Source organism: Cervus elaphus, chromosome 5, assembly GCF_910594005.1.
Source record: "Cervus elaphus chromosome 5, mCerEla1.1, whole genome shotgun sequence".
NCBI lineage: Eukaryota > Metazoa > Chordata > Mammalia > Artiodactyla > Cervidae > Cervus > Cervus elaphus.
In genome coordinates, this window is record NC_057819.1 from 7,603,320 (window position 1) to 7,623,825 (window position 20,506).

A 20,506-nucleotide genomic window follows, 5' to 3' on the forward strand; every position below is an offset into this window, starting at 1 on the left:
GGTGGGGACTGGTCCCCGGGAAGCCAGCTGGCTCCTGTCCAACCAGACAGTCCCTCCTCTTCCCACGGCGGGAGGGAGGTCAGAGGAGACTCATGTGTTTACCCGGTGCTGCGGCAGCCCCCTTGGGCCGGATGAAGCCACTGAGGCTCAGAGCAGTGACGGTCAGGAGTCAGGGGCGGGGTGGGGGCTCAGCCATCGAACCGAGGCTGCAGAAGGGCAGGGGGCGGCCACTGAGCATGGGAGAGAGACGGTCGGGGCACCACGTCATCTCAGCTCACCCCGATCTCTGCAGGAGCCTCCCAACCTGTCCCCCTGCCTCCCCGTTGGCCCCACTGACTGTGTTCTGGGCCCCAGCTGGAGCGGTCCTGTGAAACCCAAAGGCAGACCATTCAAACTCGCCTTGTTCAAACTCTCCGTGGCTCCCACCTCCTGGAGAAGAGTCAGAGTTTGCCAGGGCCGGTAGAGCCCTACACGCTGACCCCTCCCAGTCTCTCAGCTAACACATTCCAGACCCACTGGCCTCCTTGCTGTGTCTCCAACACTCAGCTGCAAAGCCTGTTTTCCTTCCACCTGGAATGTTCCCACAGCTCACTCAGGTCTGCGCTTAAATGTCACCTCAGAGTGGAGTTCTCTGACCACCACCCCATCACCCTGCATCCTTGAATCCCGCTTTCTTGTCCTTCACGTTGGCCACCTCCTGACGTTATGGTCAAACTCGTTCATTTATGTTTGGTCTCTCTCATAGAAGGTGAGCTCCGGGGACAGTGGGACTTTCGTTCAGTTCTCTGCTGTGACCTCAGGCTTTGAACAGGGCCTGGCATTTGTTGAATACATTAATGAAAACAGAGATGGGCAGAGAGATGGAGGGGGGATGACAAACAGGTGGATGGGCCAGAAGAAGGATGGATGGATTAATGGGTGAAAGGGTGACCGCAAGGGTGGATGCATGGATAGATGATGGAGGGAGGGGTGGATGGATGGATGGATGGATGAATAGCGGATGGAAGGATGGATGGAAGGAAGAAGAACTGCCGGAACGGAAAGAAAGATGAGTGGGTAGAAGGAAGGATGGATAAACCAATGGACAGAAGAAAACACAGAAATACGGAAGGAAGACTAGAAGGATGGATGGACGGACAGACTGCCAGATGGAGACGCAGGCGGACAGACACAAGACCAGGGTTCACCCGATGAGAACCGGGGGCTTGGAGAGGGAGCACAGCTCACTGCCGTCCCCTGGGGCCCTCAGAACCTTCCAGCCGCAGTCTCCCTCACCTGCCCCTCCCCGGGCTCCACGCCGGGCCCGCCCCCTCATGCAGTGACTCGGAGGAGCATGGCAGGTGGGGGACCGGCCCCAGGCTTTATTGAGCAGATTCGGGGGAAGGGTGGCCCGGCAGGCCCTCACCCCGGCCCTGGAGCCGCCTCTTCTTGCCTTTGCTGCCCCCCGGGGCGGGCCTGGGCCCCTGGGGCCTGGGCGCCCTTCAGCTGCTGAGGAACACGCCTCTCTTGTGCCACTTCTGGTCGCGGATGCGGCGCACGGACTGCAGTTGCGGCTGGTTCGCGTCCCACTCGTTCCAGTGGCGGTACTCGCCCCGTTCGAACACGTACTGGCGCCCGCGGTAGCCCGGGAACTCGTAGCCAACCCACCTGCAGGGAGGCGAGGTCAGCGTGAGAAGCCTCCGGGCTCTCGCCTCCCAGCCAGACCCAGTCTTTCAAAACCAGCCTCTGAGCCCGCTCTCCACCTGCCCGAATCCTTCCTTGGCTTCCCGAGGCCCTGGGGATGAACTCAGACTCCTCGCCCCGCTCACAGACGAGGCTCTAGCCTTACCTCTCGTTTCTCCTTCGTACCCCACACTCCAGCCTGGCTTAGTGTGCTTTCTCTGAACCTGCATGTCTCTGAGCCTTTACACATGCTGTTCCTTCTGCCTGGAATGCTGTTCCTTGCCTCATCCTCATTTCATCCTCTCTTTCATAGCAACCTTTACATATCAAGTGGGACATCTCCTCCTCCAGAAAGCCCTTCCTGATTGCCTCAGGCTAAATCAAGCACCTCATCAGGACCCCCAGAGCCCCTGCATGTCCACAGTTCTGATCACTACGAATTGTGAATAACTGTTTCCTTGTCTGTTTCCCTATTACACTGTGACATTCCCAAGGGACAATGATGGGACTTGTGTAGTTCTTATTGCCCCCATACCCTACACACACAGATCCTCAGTGAAAAACTGTTGAATATGGTATTATGTGGTAGAGGTGGCACCTCTCAAGGCCCAACCCCATGTCACAAGCCCACAAGTGAGATGTAGTTGCCTAGACAAAGGGAGAGTGACCCTAAGATTGCATTAACAGAGATATCAAGCCTAGAAGGAGGGGGGAGCAGAGCCTGATCTCCTATGTACCACTCGGGCCACCCATACATACATGCTGGGTCTCCTGGTGAGAAGGACAAAGACTGTGAAAGGGGAAAAACAAATCTGAACTTCAAGGCCTAGGGGAGTTCAGAAAAGGAGTGAAGACTTTGATGCAGACAAGTAAGGGAGTGCAGATTTCACTTGGTTAAAAAAAAACAAAAACTGTCTCTAAGTCAAGGCTTCCTGGAAATCCAATGGTACAGGAATGCAAGCAGGTGGACATTCAAATAATGGGGGCTTTGAGCAAGGCTGGTGTAGGGCCCCTGACTTGGATGAGGGGCCTCCAGACCCTGGGGAGCCAGAAGTGTCAGCTATGTAGGAAACTGTGAACAGAGATTCCGTTTGGAACCCAAGGCAATGTGAATTGGAGGACAGGGCAAGGGCCGAGAGTGGGGTCGGGTCCCTTACGTCCCGTTGATGGCCCGGACGCTCGCCACGCGGTCCTGGAAGCCGTGAGCCCAGAGGCTGGGCACGTCATCGTCCACTATCTCCATCTTGCGGCCGCCAAAAGCCGGGTTCTCAAAGAGATGCAGTTTGTGATCCGGGCCATCCTGGGGGCAAGACCACGGAGGGCAAGACCATGGGATGAGCCAGCTGCTCCCACGGCCAGGACAGAGGGCCCAGGAGGCTCCAGCAAAGGCTCAAGGCACCGCAGAGTAATGCCCACCCCCAGAGCTGGCCTCCTTAGGACTTCCAGAGCCAGAGAGCCGTGAGGCCGAGAGCAGGGGCTTTCAGGTCTGGTTAAACCTCGTCATTTAGCAGATAGGGAAACTGAGGCACAGAGAAGGTGGTAGGAGACCAGAATCACTCATGTAGAAACATTCCCACTTTATGAAAGCAGATTCTGAGTCGGTCTACCTGGCCTTCCTCCTCCCAATCCCCTCCCCGCCCCCAAGGAGCATCAGTCATTGTGAGCTAGAGGAAGGGCGGGGCTAGCCCTGAGCCTGAGTCAGCAGGTGGGAGGGAAAAGCGACGTTTTACTGAGCCACCATGCACCCGGCCTCTTTCAGGTGTTGGAGAAACACAGGGGAAGGACTTGAGCTGATTTGCAGTTACTTTCTGGAGCCGTTTACCAGGCTGTATGGGTCCGACTGGACCACATGGCTCCTGATTTTAATAAGGCTACAGAGGGACATGCCAGTGACCTGCTGGCTAACGCAAGATATGAATCCTGGCCTCCCGACCCGCAGCCCAGCGCCCATTCAGTAGCTGGCTTCTTGTCCCCCCAAAACCACTCAGATCAGAAATAACGAGGGCTCTCCCCGGGCCAGGCCCGTGCCAGCCGAGCCCTTGGCTGAGCTCGTGAGAGGAGCCTGCCTCGGGAGCCCCCGGCGTGTCCGGCTTCCAGGGGCTGTACTCACAATGTGCAGGGGTCGGACGGACAGGAGGCTGTCGCTGTGGTGACTGTTGGACCAGGCGTCCCAGCGAGGGTAGTCCCCCTTCTCCAGGACGTACTGCTCCCCGCGGAAGGCCCTGCGCTCAAACGCCAGCCACCTACAGGAGGAAGGAGGGCTGGGTCACTCATCTGTGCTGCCCTGGGGTGGGGAGGACCCATGTCTAGGGAGAGGGTGGTGCCCGAGAGCTGCTGACCTCTGACCATGCCCCTTTCCTCCAACCCTAGTCCTGGTATCGAGGGAGTTACTAGAACTTGCTAGGAGCTGAGACTCTGAGCCAGAAAACCAGCCTGGGAAAGAACAAGGCCTGGCACACAGCAAGGATTCCATCGACAACTCCTCTTTTTCCTTCGCTTATTGCTCCCCCTCCTCCTCTTCCTCTAATTCCTCTATTAGATTGTTATTCTTATTATTACAATTATACTGTCGTTTAGTACATCCCTCTGTCCATTTTCACAAAAACTCTGAAGTGCATACACTATTATCCCCATTTGACAGATGAGATAACAGAGGCCCAGAGGGTGAAACACCTCACCCAAGTGGTTAGCACCAAAGCTTAGATTTTCCATCTGAAGAATTTAGGGTCCAGCAGATGGTTGGATGGCATCACTGACTCAATGGACATGGCTTGGGTAAACTCCAGCAGTTGGTGATGGATAAGGGAGGTGTGGCGTTCATGGGGTCGCAAAGAGTCGGATACGACTGAGCGACTAAAGTGACTGAACTGAACTGAATGGGACTCCTGCTTGCTGGGTGGACGTGGACAGGACAGTTATAGCCACTTTGGCCTCAGTTTCCTCATCTGTCAAGTGGGCAGTCGTGAGGATTTAGGGGTATTGTTGCTGCTGTTTAGTCACTAAGTTGTGCCTGACTCTGCGACCCTATAGACGAGCCCGCCAGGCTCCTCTGTCCATGGGATTTCCCAGGAAGAATACTAGTTGCCATTACCTTCTCCAGGGGGTCCTCCCCAACCCAGGGATCGAACCTGAGTCTCCTGCATTGGCAGGCAGAGTCTTTACCCCTGAGCCACCAGGAAAGCCATTCCAGGATATCAAGCACATTAGAATTTGGATGCTATCATCATTAAAAAGTATTAGACCCCACTGGCTGGGCAGCGAGCCAGGTGCCAGAGTCTTCCTCTGTCCTCTCTGCACAGTGCTCTGCTACTGACCCCAGAGATGGAGGGCTGGAGGGAGTTCAAGAGAATCACAGTTCAATGCTCCTATTTACAGGTGGGAAGCCTGAGGCCAGTTATGGGGAGGGCGTTGCCTAAGGCCCCACAGCAGACTGAGAGCTTGCTCCTGGCCCTCCCGACTCCCAGGGGGCTCAGGGTTGGGAGGAGGGCTGGGGGTCCGGGTACTCACGGGCCCGACTCCACCTGGATGGAGCCCACCTTCTCCAGCAGGCTTTCCGTCAGGTTGGGGCACTCGGCTGTGAGCTCGCACCGCTTGCCCTGGAAGTTCTCCATTTCGTACACGATCACCTAGAAGGGCAGCCTCCTCAGCATCCCATCGGGCCGGGCTCCCAACCCCAGCCCATGTCCTGCCGGGGAGGGCCTTGGAGGCAGGTACCACCCCCTGCTCCATCAGCTCTGCCTGGAACCGGCCTGAAGCCAGCGCCGCCGCGGGCTTGCCCTGCCCCCTGGTGGCCACAGAGGGCAACGCCTCCAGGAATCCCCATTAAACCAGGGGCCCGCAAGCTGGGTGTCTGGCCGGAACCAGGGCAGAACTTAGTAAAGCGAAAGGTCCAAAATGACTGGAGGGAGGACTGTGGGGAAACGAAGCTGCTGTGGTCAGGAGGGGCTGTGGGCCCCCTTCTATGCTTTTCGAGAGAAGCCGCAATATGTCATTTCCTTAATGTGAGATGTCTCCATTTTGAAAGTCCTGGGCAGAGCAAATAAAACTCCAGTTTGCACTAGCTGAACTTCACCTGCCCCTGTGCCCCCGAGGAAGGGGCTGCTAAGGCAGAAGGGGGTTTTGCCTCTTTCACCCGCTTAGAAGCACTAACTGTCTCTGCAGCGGGTCCCTGGGGAACATCAGCTCCTGTCATTTTACACAAGGGTCAAGGGAGGCTCAGAAAGGGTCCTGGGCTGCACAGCAGGTCAAGTGGAGGTCCTGGATTCAGAAAGTCCACTGGCTCTTCATAAGCACCTCTGTGGCCCGGGGAAAGCCCACAGATGCCGAAAGGAGCCAGGAAGGGCTGGCAGTGATGCCCGCTTCTCTGGCAGGGGGTAGCTGGGGGTCCACAGGGCAAGGCTGAGTCACCCACGAATCAGGCGCAGAGCCAGGCAAGCCTTGCTGCTCTTCCCCTCCCGGTGTTGCCCCGTCTGGTCAGAGACCCCACTTACTTCCTTAGTCAATCCATCCTGGGACCCCACCTTATTAAAGCCCCCGGCATAGCTTAGAAAGGGCGGAGAGAGCCCACAAACGCCAGCCCTCGGGTTTCTCCATTTGCTGGCCGTGGTGACGGCACCGGCATTTGGCCCTCCCTGAGAGGCGTGGGCGCTGTCCCCAGGTTAAAGGTGGGGCTGCTGAGGTCCAGAGAGGCCCAGGGACTGGACCGAGCTCAGGCAGGAGGGTCAGCGCCGTGTCTCCTGAAAGCCCCGTCGACACCGGCAGCGTGGGTGTGACCAGGTCCCCCGTGCAGATGAGGACACAGAAGAGGCAAGAGCTGCAGAGAGGGGAGGTGCCCTCCTGCTCCTGGCTGGCTGGCTGGAAGGGCTGCTGCTGCTTTCTGGAGAGGGGCTGCCTGGCCGGGAGGCGGGCCCCGAGGACCCAGGGCCCCCCGGGGCCCCTCCCCTGACCCCGTACCTTGTAGCCGCCCCCGAGGCCGCCGTGGCTCTTGCCGGCCGCAGCCTGCTCCGGTGTGCTGTGCTGCTCTGCCATCTCCACGGGAACCCCTGTGGCTTCGATCAAAGCAAATGGTCACCAGGTGCGCCCGGAGGGGACCCCAGGTGCCTGGAGTCGAGGACAAGCTCCAGAACCCGACTGCCTCTGAGATGTGGTCGGTGCTCACAACCAACCTTCAGTCATTCAGCAAACATCCACCGAGCATCTACTGTGGCCCACAGGGCCTGGGACAGTCAGGGGAGGTGGATACCCACTTTACAGGTGGAAATCCCTAGGCCCAGGGAGGCAAGGCTGGGATGGGGCTCCAAAGCCCGTGCCCTTCCCCTCCCCCGGAGCTTTGGGGGGACACGACACCTGAAGACTCTGCTCAGGGGGTGGGGTGCGGGCCTCGGGGAGCCTCCTCCTCTAGGATCGCTCCCACATCCGCCCCCCAGGCAGTAGGCTTCTGTTCACCAATTCCTTCATTTGCCAAAGATTCCAAGAGAACCGAGTTGGTCCCTTGCCCTGGGCTGGTGATTGAGAGGAACAGGGGGCCACGGACTAGTGGGAAATAGGCGGACGGACGTCTAGAGAAAGCAAGATGCTGGGGAGCAGGCCCTGGGACACCCGCTCAGCTTGCTTTCATTCCGCATGCGTTTACAGAGCACTAACCATATAGCAGCCACTTAAAAAAGAGACACGGATGCAGACAGACAGACAGACAGACAGACAGACGGCAGCCCCGCATCCCTAGGGACGAGGCCACACGCTGCTGGGCCTGAATTCTCACGTGGAAGGGCCTGCCTGATGCCAAACACCCAGACACACAGGCCTGTTCTGTTCATAAACACACCCATAAGCGCGCGCACACACAGGCTCCCGTGATTACTGTACATGGCCACTTTCCACCTGCTGCGCAAAAACAGCCGCCCGCTTCTCTCTCGGGGACACACACATGCCCATTTCAGATGCCGCCCGCCAAGGTCCGGAAGGCATCACAGCCACCCCCCACATTCCTGGGAGCGGATGGGCTGCGTGGCCCTCATACACAGCACACAGGCCCAGCGATGCTGTCTGCCTGCCTGTGTCCTGCCTCGTCAAAAAGTGGGGCCTGGAAATGGGGCCAGGTCCGGGGGGACTCTCAGCAGAGGTGCCAGCCCCCCACTTTGCCCACTCCCCTTCCTCAGCGGTGCTCAGTCTCTGCAGGCCCCCTGCCCTAAGCTCACACCCCAGGGCTTGACCCTGCGCACCCCGTCAGACACCGGCTGGCTCGGGGGCTCTCCTGAGTCCTCCCTCTCAGCTCCGGCCCTCATGTGGATCCCCGGTTGATGCAGGGGGCCAACTATGCATGCCCCCTCCCCCGGAGACCACCCAGGTCTGGGCCGGCCTCCCCGTCCCCGCGCCCCCGGAGTGCACCTGTTGCAGTCGCCGTGAGGAGAGAGGGGGCCGGCGCTGTCTGCAGACTCAGTCCGCTGCTGCCGGGACTGCCCTATTTATGGGCACTTTCTGACAGCCCAGCACAACCCGGCTTGCTGAGGCAGCGCCCTGTCCACCCAATTCCGTGCGCGCCACTTCACCTCAATAGCAGGCCCGGGGAGGCCCCTGCGCCTCTGTCCTCAGCCGTGGTCTCTGATGACTTCCTGGGGGCAGGTGGGCCGTGTCAGCTTCCCGGGGAGCCCCGCAGCACCAAGGTCTCAGTGCCCCCGACTTTCCTGCTCTGGCTTCTCAGGGCCAGCATCTTCCTTTTGGGATGCGCGACACCCTTGGAATGGCTCCAGTTCTTAAAAGCGCCAGGCCCTAGAATTCCTCGATTTTCCCATGTGCCACGGAAGTCAGATCACCATGAACATCCCTTCCAAGGTGGGTGTAAATCCGTCCACACATTTCCATGAGACGCGGTAACAGACCCAGCAAAGATTCCTTTTCTTCATACTGAAGGCATCTACGGACGACAGTGACCATTTATGGGAGAACTACTATGTGCGTGGTGCTGGGCCAGCTTCATGAGCAGTGTGTGTTCAGTCCTCACGAAGCTCCCTTGAGGAGAGAAATTGTGATTGCCACTTTTTAAAGGGGGAGACAGTTCAGAGAGGTGAAGTCACTTACCCAGGGTCACACAGCAGACAGGAGGTGGAAGGGCTGGCCTGCTCCAGGGTCCAGCTCTCAGCCTCAGCAGAAATAAAGATGATCACAACAGTCACTTCATTTATGACCAAAAAATTAGATCCATGCATTTTGTGTGCGTGTCTAACAAAGTATAATTTCGCCTGTGACAGCTACATAATTTCCTCAGTTTTCAAAAGTTCGCCTCAAGCCACTTTGCTTTTATGAAAGACCTACATTAGTACCTGTTTTCTATAACAGAAAAAAAATCTAGGGGACCTTTGCTTTTATGAAAAAGGGCGAAAAACAACAGTTGCATTCAGCCTTTATTTTATAACAAGCCATTATAGAAGCAGGGTGAGCCCCAAGCAGCGACTGGCGCCACCAAGTGCCTCCCGTGGGAATTACACTCAGCATCACGGCGTCGGGCGCCATGGCTTTGAACTGCGCCCGAGTGTCTGCTCACCTGTGAGCATTTTGTGCATCTGTGAGCAAGCTGTGTCCACAGGTCACTGCTTCTTCAATGCACACCCCTGCAGCTTAACCAAGATTTCAGAGGAGCGCTCTCCTCTCAGAAGAGAGGAACTTGTATTCAGAGGTTACTGAAGCAATAAAATAAATGACGGGGCAAAGGAGTGAATTGTTAAGCTGAGGGTTTTCTTTAGCTGTTGCTCGTTTTTGGCTAAAATCCTCAAGTCAGCGCAAACCCCAGCATCCCCGGAGAGGTGGGTGACAGCGGGGTTCTGGAACCCGGTGGATCTGTGTGACCTTGGGGGAGTGAATGAAGGTCACGGCCACAGTCTCCTCATCTGCCAGGGGAGAAGCTTCTGTCTCCTCGAGCCACTGAGATCACGGGAGCAAAGCAGGGCGGCCTCACTTTCTTAATCACGGAGGACCCTGCCCACTGCTGACAGTTCAGACCGAGGGGCTGCTTCCTTCTGGGGCTCGTGGATAGCAGAGTTGGTCTCAGCCCCTTAACCTGAGATGCAGCCGGCACCCGCCGGGGACATCAGGGGGTGACAGAGGTGGGGATGGCCCAGCAGGCCTGATTCCCCCTGACCACCTCCCCCCCCATCAGCTCCTTTAGGGTCCTGAAGACCCATGTGCCCAGATCTCGCATGCCACCCGTCTTTAACCTAGAGTTCTCGGTCTTGGCGCTGTTGCCAAGCGGGGCTGGGATTATTCCTTGTGACAGGGGAGGAGGGCTGTCCTGAGCAGTGGGGGATGCTGCTCAGCATCCCTGGCCTCCACTCGCTACATGCCAGGAGCACGCCCCTTCCCTCCTTGAGATAATTTAAAAGACACCGCCTGTCATTTTGCCAGATGTCGCGCAGACGGGCAGAGTCCACCCGGGGCCACTGCCTTTAACGTCTGCCGGATCATGTCACTCGCATCGCCTCTGTTCTGGAGGAGCGTGGGGGTCCAGAGATACCCCACAGCCCGGAGGAAGTGGAGTTGGGGACTCAAGCTCATGCTGAGTGGAGATCCGGCTCTGCCTCCATCGGGCCCCCTTTCCCAGGACCCCTGCTGCGCCCTCCCGCAGTCGGGCCCCCCAGACTGGCCCCCCTCAGCGCGGTGGAGGGACTGACTCAGCGGGAGACAGGCATGCATGCGTGGGGGAGTCCATTCATTCACACACCGACACGCTGAGGTCTCCAGGGCAGCTCGCGTCAAAGCTTTATTTGCTGTTTCCAGAGTCTGAATGTGACATCTTTGTACATGCAAAAGGTCATTGTGTTTTAGGGCAGTCGACCAGACTCCCAACTGCTCTGCTGTGCGTATGAAATCTCTTTACAGTTACAAAATAGAAAAGCACTTGTAGACATCCGATACTCTGAGAGGTCCGGGAAGCCCCGTTGGTTTTGACGTTAAAAATATAGTTTTTTTTGTTTTGTTTTTTTCTGGATGAATTCTCAGTCACATGATTAGAGGTCCTTTCTGGGATTGAATAAAGTGCCGGTCGACCGCCTTCCATTCAAAGCCCCTGGAGTCCGTGAATTCTAAGGCAACTGCGAGGACACCAGTTGGCAGGACGCTTCAACTCTCCCGCACACAGGACTCGAGTTCCTTTTTGATCGTGACTCAAATATTGGAGGAAGGGACCCAGGAGGAAGGTCAGGAAAATACAATGGTGTAGGTATATATATACACATCTCCACTGCCCCCCATCTTACAGAGCATTCTAAGGATCGTAGTCATCGGGGAAGTCTAGGACTTGGAGGATACTGATATGACTTAAGAAGCAACGCAGTACAAAATATTTCCCGTAACACAACAGATGACTTTTACAAGCCCCGTATTTACAGGATCTATAAGGCTGTGTGGAACGAGATCACTCTTTCACACAACTGGCATTATATATATATTTTTTCTTAGGCAGGCACGACGCCAGCAGAGATGACTAAGAAAGTGCCAGGCTGATTCATGAGATGGTGTGGTGCCGGGTGTGAGGGTGACAGACAAGGGGATTCGGGGAGGATGATGGGGAGCGGCTGAGGGGTGACCTTGCCAGAGATCTCAGGCTGACTTTCCAAGAACCTGGCTTTCTGGTCTGCCCCCCCCCCCCCCGCAGAAGCCAATCCAGACAAAAGATATCTCTAGAGGGGTGATGGGGGGCGGGGGGCGGAAAGCAAAGGAGACACAGACTGGCCAACACCCAGCGCGTTCGTGCCTACCGGCTTTCTACGTGGTTCTGCGTTTCCAGACCCTTGCCTTGCCCAGAATCCCAACACGGTGGCACCTGGCAGCTCTCAGCACGGGACTCAGAGTCCAGCAGTCCCCTAAGAGGGCGGAGCCCGGGATGAACTCCCATCCAGATGCGGGGTGGGTCCCTCCTACCTCATGGAATCAAGATGCCATGGGGCTTTTTTCTTTTCTTTCCCTTTCCTGTTTCAACACACGTCGAAAGAGGAAAGACACAGTCCGAGTAGTAACTCCACGGCTGAAATAGGAGGGAGGGGCAATTCCCAGCGGAAAGAGCCTTCCCCCCCTTCCCCATAGGCTTCACCCGCAATGCTGGTTCACACAAAGGCCATCGTCGTCCAGCTTCCCGCATTAAGGGGCAGGGTGGTGTGGGAAGGACCACAGGGATGGGGGAGGAGGAGGAGGGAGGCTGCCTGGAGAGCCCTCTCCTCGGGCGGGACGCTGTCTTCCACGCGGGACCTGAGTCACCTGGACGCCAGCGTTTCACTTTGGAGAAGATCTGACCACACGTCTGTAGGGTGCTAGCACTGCAATCACGCCCGGCTCCTGGGCTGTCTGGGGGCGACGCGAAGCGAGACATAAACGGACAAGGCAGCTAGCAGCACCGGGCGGAGCAGCTGAGCTCTCCTTCGGGGAAACCATGCCTCAGGGTTTTCCAAATCACCTGCACAGTCTCTGAGGCTGAGGGCCTCGGGCCCATTCCAATACCCAGAGCTGGCCTCACTTCTTCTGGGGAAGCAGAGAAGAAAGCACTGGAAGCATGCGGCTTGGCTGGTCCCCTGCAAAACCTCCCCATCTGACTGCCCTCTCCCCGAATCCCAGGCAACTGGAGGCTGTCGGGGCGCGTCGCTCAAAGCCCCCGATGTCCTACACACTGGGGGGCGGGGAGGGCGGGCGCATCTCTTCCACCGGAGTTTCTCAGGTGGCGCTGAGGGATTTTCCACAACACTGACTCTTGAGGCCTCGCCGTGGAATTTTACACGTCAAAGGCATCTGTTACCTTAGGCAAGAGACCATGAAGAGGGGGGATCGACTGGAGGGGAAAGTGATATGCACTCATCAAAAGAGCAGCTGTTAAAATGCTGATGTGCAAAGTGGGTGGGGAGAGGGAAGAGGGGAGGGAGAGAGAGGGAGGGAGAGAGAGAGAGAGAGAAAGAGAGATTATACTTTTAAAAAATCACCTATCTAGCTATCTTATTTTGGATGCATTCTGTATAAAACTGTCATTTAAAGAACACCAAAGGCCCAGGCAAGGAGGGCTGGATGAGGGCGGGTGACTTGACTGCTGACGAATGCTTAAGGCATCATTCAGTCCGTTGAAAAGGAGACAGGTTTCCAAAGGCAGCTCCAGGAGAACTCAAGAAACCAGCATACATACAACCCCCTGCGTGGCCCCCAAGGGCTCACCCCGCTTAGAAAGAGGAGACGTAAAAGAACCCACTGGCCTAGCCGGCTGTCTGCAGAGGCTTCCAGCAGAGCGGCGGTCGCTGGAGACGTCATTGTACAGATCGCGGCCAGAGCCGGAGGTCCCGGGAGCCTGCGTTGAGCTGGTGGCTCCTTGACCCACTGAGACTGTCTGCTCTGCGGGGGAGGGATGAGGCTGCTGCGGTCAGTTTCAAGGGATGGACTTTGCCCATCCTCGTCACCAAGGAATTAAATGGATTTTTATTTCCAGTCCGGGAGTGGGAGGTTAGGTAGACGCTCTCCAGGTTGATCTCGTTTTTGAGGGTTTCTTCCTTTCCTCTAGGGTAAACTTGGGCTGAAACATGACTGATGGAGAACTGAGCCTGGCGGGTCCTGACTGAACACAGCAGGTCACTCGCGCTGCCTGAGACGGAACCAAGGGGCCTCCGCGCCTTGAGAAAGACACGGGAAGACCACCGCCAGGGAGAGGGGTCAGGGTCAAGGCACACCCAGCGTGCCTTTCAAAGGGGACCTGTTGACCTGCAAAGTCACTGCATCACAATGAATAAAAGGTGAACTGCATCTTAAAAAAAGAAGACAAAAAAATCAACTGACACAGATCCTGAAAGGATTAAATCCCCAAATGGCCGGAGAGAGAACGGACTGACTGCAAACTCAGGGGATGAAGAGGATGCAAACTACGGTCAAGCAGGACCAACCCTCCGGACACAGAAGCACACAGCTGCCGGCGACAGGCTCCAACCACGGCCCGTCCTAACTCTAACCCACAGGACTTGTGGGGGAGGGCCCCCCACTCCGCCTCAGTCACTGTCCACTGTCTGAGCCACAACCCCTCTCTGGCCCAGGTGTTGGTCGTAACCCAGAGCAACAGGATTGGTCTCCATCCTCCAAGAGAGGGAAGAGGCAGTGAAGGGAGAAAAGAGAGGAAGGAGAGATGGGGCGACGATAGAGACTGAAGGACGGAGCGGGTGGCCAGGGAGAAGGGAGGTGTGATTTGACAACATCGGCAAAGAATGGATTTCTCAAAGAGAGACTTAGCAAGCTCAGCCCCCACGCCCCGTAGCAATTGTGGGCGGCTCTATGACCTGCCCAAGCATCCTTCTCTCAGGTGGGCGGCTCCCGGGCAAGGTTGGCACAAAGTTTATGGCGACTCCAGACGTGGCAGGTGGGCCGGCCATCTCTGGGATGTATGCTGAAGCCTTGGGCCTAAGAGGTGGAGGAGGCTAGTGTGCAGAAATTTCAAAAAAAAAAAAAGAGGACACAGTAAGACAGTGACTGGAGATCCCAGAGGTCTTGGAGGTTTCTGGGAATGAGCTTAGAGTTGGCAAGAACAAGAGGTCAGCCAAGGCTGTACCTGGTTACCCAGCATCTTCCAGGTCTGTCTGGAGTCCCTGGACTGGGGGTCAGGGGAGTGGAAGGACTCCCCTCCAGAGACGGGCTTTCAGCAAGGCCCTCCCTTCCTGCATTTGGACCTAGAAAAAGCACCTGGTCAGCTAGGACTGGGGGGCTGGGGGGGGAGGTGGGTACAAAGGAGAGGCGAGAACAAAGCCAAAGGACCCCTCATTCACCGTGTGCCCTGAGGCCAATGGGGAGCGCTTCCTTCCGTGCCAGCCAGCAGCTCAGGTCGTGTTCAGAAAAGGACTCTGCAGAAAAAGACTCCAGGGGCGGGTCTGATGTCTGGGAGGGAAAGGCACTGCCGTTTGGGCTGCCGGTTTTGGAAGCCTTGAGAGCGAAGGTCACCCCACAGAAGTTCGGAGCTCTCACGAGAAGGAACCAGCAAAATGTACACGAGCGTGGCAATGGCCGTTTAAAACGCTTGGGGGCGGGGAGAAGAAAACCTGAGATGATCGGATACTTCAAGCAGACTACGCGCACGCCTCTCCTCCTGTTCTGTAGCGTGAAAACATACATAGGTACTGAATTTCAGAGAAAGTTGGTGAGATTATTGCTTTATCGCCTTCTGAAGCAAACAGATGGGAGGAACAAGGCAACAGGCCGGCCCTGCACACAGCCTCGCTGGGAGGATAAACAGACTTGAAGGAACCATGGCCAGGGTGTTTAAAGATTGGAACTGCTGATTTCTTTGAAAGGGAGAAGGAATTCGCCAAAGGAGCAATCGAGACCTGCCCCCCCCCCACCCCCGCAATCCGGTGGTACTGCCTGGACCGCTGGTTACAGCAGGAAATGAATGGGGTTCATCTTCCTTGGAAATGTCCTTTTGAAAAAGATCGGCCCTGGGGTGAGGGGCGAAAGAGGCGCTTTCATGATTCAGAACCCAGGGGAGACGGTCCAGCCTTTATATCCATGTTCCTGGAGCTTCGCAGGGGTCTAAAAATGCGTAGAAATGCACATTTTTATGTTTAAAAAAAAAATCCCAAAAAAACAAAACCACCAGCATGGACATTTCTGGACCGCTCGGTCTCTTCCCCAGCCTGAAGAGCTGTCTGCGGAGACGGTGCACGGGCTTGTGAAGGGTGAGCCTTCCTCCCTGATCCATCGGGGGAGCCTGCGGGGGGCGGGCACTGGGACGCCTTCTCCACCTGACGGACAGACCGACCAGAGGGACCCAGGCATGTGCAGGAAGCAACGGCAGCGGCGGGACCTCGTCTTCGGGTTCGGACAGTTAAGGCTTGTTCGTTAGACGTGGCGGTGTCCCCTGTCTGGAGAGGACAGGTGTCAGCAGGGGGACGTGAGACCCCACTTCTCCCCAGCATCGAGCCCGCAAAGCTTTCCTGCTGCCCCCCAAGATGCCACCCCAACAAGCCACGGGCCAGGAAAGGCGTTTTCTTTTTTTTTTGAGGAGTGGGATGAAGAAGGCGGCGGGCGGCGGATACGATGGAACGAGCCTGCAGTTTAGGGTCAGGTCAGGGGGCCAGCTTGGGTACCCTCAAATGGACTGCTGGAGGCCTGACTGAGACATCACGGGTACAGCACTCAACGCTGAACAGACACAGGCTCGGATCCCCTCTCCAAAACCCTAGAGCGCAGTTTATAGGAGAACTCAGAGATACTTTTGGAGTCTATTATATACGTGAGTGTGTGTGTGTGTGTGTGTGTTCAGTGGCTTCATTAGTATCCGACTCTCTCGTGACCCCATGGACTGTAGCCCGCCAAGCTCCTCTGTCCGTGGGGTTCTCCAGGCAAGAACACTGGAGTGGGTTGCCGTGCCCTCCCGCAGGGGATCTTCCAGACCCAGGGATCGAATCTGCATCTCTTAAATGCCCTGCACTGGCAGGCGGGTTCTTTACCACTGGCACCGCCTGGGAAGCCTCGTGCAGACTACACAGGAATGTAGAAATTGGGGGCAGTTAGGGGCAAAGATCAAAGCTGATCTTTGATGTCATTTTACGAAGTGGGGCTGAGATTCAGCGAGCAGGGCTGGCCGAGGGCATGAGACCAGAGTCCTGCCCGTCCCTCCCACCCCAGGCTGCCCAGCGGAGTGGTTTTCCCTAAGCTGTAGCAGACCACTGCCCTCATCTTTCCAGGAACCCAGGACACCCACACCCACGTCTTCCCTTCTCCTTCCAAGGTACAGCACTTCAAGTCTCCGAGCCTTTGCTTCCCGGCCCAAGTTCCCTACTCCTCGGGTTGCAGGCTCTGCCCGAGTACCCACTCCAGGGCCACCCCCATACCTGCTCAAGCTTGATTCTCATACAGGCTTTGTCTCTTCTTGGATTTCAGCTCCTTCAGCCACTGGGGAGAGGGCTCTTCCGATCTGAAACCACAAATCCAGTGGGAGTCAGGTGCCAGCCTGAGTGAGGGCTGGGCCTGCGGGCAGGGCTGTGTGGGACCCAAGTCTCCCACCGTTGTGCCAGGGTGGGGGGGCTGAGCCACGCTCGCGGGTGGCAAAGACACCCAGGTCTGTGTGATTGAGACAGGAACTAACCAAGGCACCCCCAAATTCCCAAATGGGAAACGTTCAATACATCATGGTACGTTCATTCTATGAAACCATCTGCAGCAGAAACTCAGGCTCACATAAAATTATTTCCATCCATCCGTCACCCAAATATCCATCCATCCGTCCATCTCTCTACCCATGCAAATGCTGGTGAGGGTTAAAATTCTAGGCTAGGCCACAGTATCCAGCTGCTCGCTCAAACATTATACTAGATGTTTCTGTGAAGATATTTATTTAATTTTTTTTAAGATGAGGTTAACATTTAAACCAGTGGTCTCTGAATAAAGCAGATTACTCTCCCTAACATGGGTGGACCCCATCCAACCAGCTGAAGGCCTTAATGAAAAAAGACCGACCTCCCCAGAAGGGGGAATTCAGAAAAGATACTGCCTTTGGGACTTGAACTGCGACACTGGCTCTTCCCCAGGTCTCCTGCCTGCCTGCCTGGCCTGCAGATTTCAGAACTCGTCAGCCTCCATAATCATGAAAGCCCATTCCTTAAAATAAAGCCTTCTCTCTTTCTTTCTTTTCCAGAGTATACATCTTAATGGGCTATGTTTCCTTGGAGAACCCTGACTAGTACAATGCCTGTAAGATATAGATAGATTAGACAGGCCTTATGTTTATCGAATAATTAACAACAATTGTTTGAGGGAGGTACAATCTGTTTCAGCTTTTTCTAAAACTGAAGACTATACATCCAGAAAGCACTCAGGTCACAAGTTCATTTTCCCCAAGTGAATACACTTGAGTCATTACCATCTGAATGACAACCCTTTTGAGTGTTTTATTTTTCACTTTCTTCTTTACGTATCTTTTCTTTGTCCTCAGAATGGCTTGTCATGAGAACACATCATTTGAACAAAAACAATGAAGTCAAACAGAAACTCTTGAAATGTTTTTAAAGGAAAGACAGATCATGCTTATGAAGACTTTGATGGCCATGGAAGAACCATCATATGAAACATGTAACCGGAAAAGAAGCTGTGTGTAGTGTATGCTATAATCTTGACTACATTTAAAAACCACTGAGGAAGAAAAGCCCAAATTTCACCATGGTCGTCTTTGAGTGGGGGGTGGAGGTGGGCAGCAGTGGTGTCAGATCCTGGCTGGTTTTCTTTCCTGCTTTATATTCATTTTATATTTTCTACAGTTCCTACGGTGAGGGTGTATGACTTTTATAATCAAACACACGTTCACACAAGACCTGACCTCTGTTGGTCTCAGAGAAATCTACCGACTCCACAGTCCTGGAGGGCTTGGGGACGCTGGTGACTTGGCTGGGGGTGGGGTGGGGGTCTGCGAGGAAGGAGAGGTCCCCTGGGGTTAGAAAGGGGTTTGAGTGCCCCCAAGCAAGCCTCCTTATGGAGGCTCACGACCAGGGGGCCCCTAGTCTGGGGGCCCCTCCCGCCCTGGAGAAACACTGGCACCCTTAGCTGACTCCAGGGCAATTCTGGCGTCCCCAGAGCAAGAGAGAGGCACCATCTCGGGACTTCCCTGGTAGTCCAGTGGCTAAGACTCTGCGCTCCCAATGCAGGGGGCCGGGGTCTGATCCTTGGTCAGGGAACTAAGATCCCACGTGCTGCAACTTAGAGCTCACAAGCGGGGACTAAAGATCCAGTGTGCCACAACTAAGACCTGGAGTAGCCAAGTAAATAAATACTTTTTTTAAAAAAGAGAGAGATAGCCACCGTCTCTGCCTCTGCCTTTTCTCCCTCTCTCATCCTCTTGACCTCTGCTTCCCACAGCCCACTCTGTGCTCCAGTATCACACACTGCCCACAGCACCCAGTTCTACCGGGTCTCTGGGCCTTTGCACGTGACTTTGGCTGCCTCTTTTGTCTTTCATGACCCAGCTCAGGCATGCCTTCTCTTGGAAGCCTTTCCCACACCCTTCCTCAAGTCTGGGTTCTGAACCCTTCTTCTGCCTTCCTCTATCACCAAGGGCAGATATGAAGGTAGACAGTAAGTAACTTGGACTTTGAAGGTTACAGGGTGTCTGTGTCAACGCATCAAGCGGCAGGCGCATGAAGAAGGCAGCCGCGGACAACCCTTCCATGATGGCTGTGTGCCAATAAAACTTTGTTAACAAACACAACCCTTCCATGATGGCTGTGTGCCAATAAAACTTTATTAACAAACACTACCCTTCCATGATGGCTGTGTGCCAATAAAACTTTATTAACAAACACTACCCTTCCATGATGGCTGTGTGCCAATAAAACTTTATTAACAAACACAACCCTTCCATGATGGCTGTGTGCCAATAAAACTTTATTAACACACACAGATGGTGGGCTGAATTTGACCTGTGGGCTATAGCTGGCCAACCCCTGCCCTATCATGGCTCTTGTATGACGATAACAGTATCAGGAACAAGTCCTAACTTTTATGTGTCAGCCACGCTCTCACCTCTCATCCTTCTCCATGCTGGAGGGTAGCACGCGACTGCCCAGCACCCCAGGCTGGAAGGGAGACTTGGGGGTCTTGGGCTGGGGGGCCCAGCCAGGGGCTTCGCTGGGACTGTCTGCCTCTGGCCTCTTGTGCAGCTGAGCCTGGAGAGAGAAGACAAGGGTGGAGTCTGTAAGCTGCCTTTGGCCTGGGGAAGGGCCCCATCCTACCTGACCGTGGAGGCCAAGAAAAATCAGAGGCCGGGTTTGTAGTCCAAGAGGCCACCCGTGACCACTGGGATCAAACAACCATCAGAAATTCACACCATCACATTATCTTTGGCTGAAAGGCCACCACGAGTGGTGTCCTCATCACAGGCCCTTCCGTCTCCTCTAGTTTCCTGAGAACCCCACGATGGAGACAAGAGTTCATCTTATGGCCAAGGACCAGCTCTTCTAAGCTCCTCGTTCTGGTGAATGTGAATCAGTGGGGTTTCTGACTATCAGACTCGCAGGAGAAAAAGGCCATCATTTTTGGAGGACCCGGAGGGAATGGCGTGGCTTGGAAGGGCGGGCCGGGGCTCCGACGGCGGCAGATGGCGCCTGGCCCCGCGGGTAACGGTGGCACAGCCCCTGCTGCGTGGTCGTCCCCACCACCGCCCGCCTGGCAGCCTGTGCACTGGGCTCCGGACTCTTCCAGGCCTAAGCTCCAGGACACGCGTTTCCGGGGTGGAGGCTGGCTTTCTGTATTTTATAGAGGAGTAGCCTAAAGGTCAAAGGTCGAAGGGTTTGCCCAAAGTCACAGGGTTTTCCAAAGTGGGATCCGCCTGAGGTCTGCCCAATGCCGACCCCGGGACTCATTTGAGAAAAAGCCCGGCAGCCTCCACAGGGCCTCTGCCCCGTCCTGTAAGCAGGGCCTGTCCCTGCCTCCAGCAAGGCCAGGAGGGAGAGAGGAGAGGAGGGGGGAGGCGGGTGAGAAACACGGGCCTGTCTGTTCTGCGGCCACGCGCAGCTCTGGATGCTAGGTCCCACACCTTTAGTGCAGCCGGGTCCACGCCGGGAAATACAGGCATCCTCTGAGGTCTGCAGACGGGTGACCTCTCGGCCCTGGGCGTCCTCTCCTCCTCGTCTGACTCCTCCTTCCTCGGGGATTTCTCCTCTGTTGCAAAGAAAGGATCCTGAAGTCAATGGCAGCCACCGTTCTGAGATTCTGGCTGGCTGTCTACAGACCAAGTCCAACCCTTTAGCCAGGAATCACACGGTTCGCCATGAACTGGCCCTGCCTTTGCAGCAAGATTCCTGCTAGTCCCCGCTTGGGCAAGGCTGAACTGCTTAGAGAGACCCTCCTTGAG

At 55.8% G+C, this 20,506-nt stretch overlaps 2 protein-coding genes across 5 annotated transcripts in view; both read right to left on the minus strand.

The window, feature by feature from the left end:
• Positions 1 to 1,336: 1,336 nt before the first annotated feature.
• Positions 1,337 to 6,710, minus strand: CRYBB3 (crystallin beta B3). Its single transcript, XM_043900824.1, has 5 exons — positions 6,616 to 6,710; positions 5,170 to 5,288; positions 3,773 to 3,905; positions 2,820 to 2,962; positions 1,337 to 1,647 (listed from the first exon to the last, which is right to left on the minus strand). The coding sequence occupies exons 1-5, from the start codon at positions 6,688 to 6,690 to the stop codon at positions 1,482 to 1,484; spliced, it is 636 nt and encodes a 211-aa protein (XP_043756759.1). The 5' UTR covers positions 6,691 to 6,710; the 3' UTR covers positions 1,337 to 1,481.
• A 3,680-nt stretch (positions 6,711 to 10,390) lies between these two features.
• KIAA1671 (KIAA1671 ortholog) overlaps positions 10,391 to 20,506 on the minus strand; it is a 125,010-nt gene continuing 114,894 nt past the window's right edge. For all 4 annotated transcript variants that reach the window (XM_043901511.1, XM_043901512.1, XM_043901514.1 and 1 more), the window contains 4 exons: positions 20,189 to 20,313; positions 19,177 to 19,319; positions 16,497 to 16,579; positions 10,391 to 15,524 (listed from right to left, as the gene is read on the minus strand). In XM_043901511.1, the coding sequence (XP_043757446.1) occupies positions 16,501 to 16,579; positions 19,177 to 19,319; positions 20,189 to 20,313 (347 nt within the window). In that variant the 3' untranslated portion in view covers positions 10,391 to 15,524; positions 16,497 to 16,500. The remainder of the gene's footprint in view (positions 15,525 to 16,496; positions 16,580 to 19,176; positions 19,320 to 20,188; positions 20,314 to 20,506) is intronic.

Excerpts from the sequence above, each read along its gene's own strand:
- CRYBB3 (XM_043900824.1), bottom strand. The coding sequence starts at position 6,690 with ATGGCAGAGCAGCACAGCACACCGGAGCAGGCTGCGGCCGGCAAGAGC. Across the intron at positions 2,963-3,772 it reads CCGTCCGACCCCTGCACATT|GATGGCCCGGATCACAAACT; the intron begins GTGAGTACAGCC and ends TCTTGCCCCCAG. Across the intron at positions 1,648-2,819 it reads GTCCGGGCCATCAACGGGAC|GTGGGTTGGCTACGAGTTCC; the intron begins GTAAGGGACCCG and ends GCCTCCCTGCAG.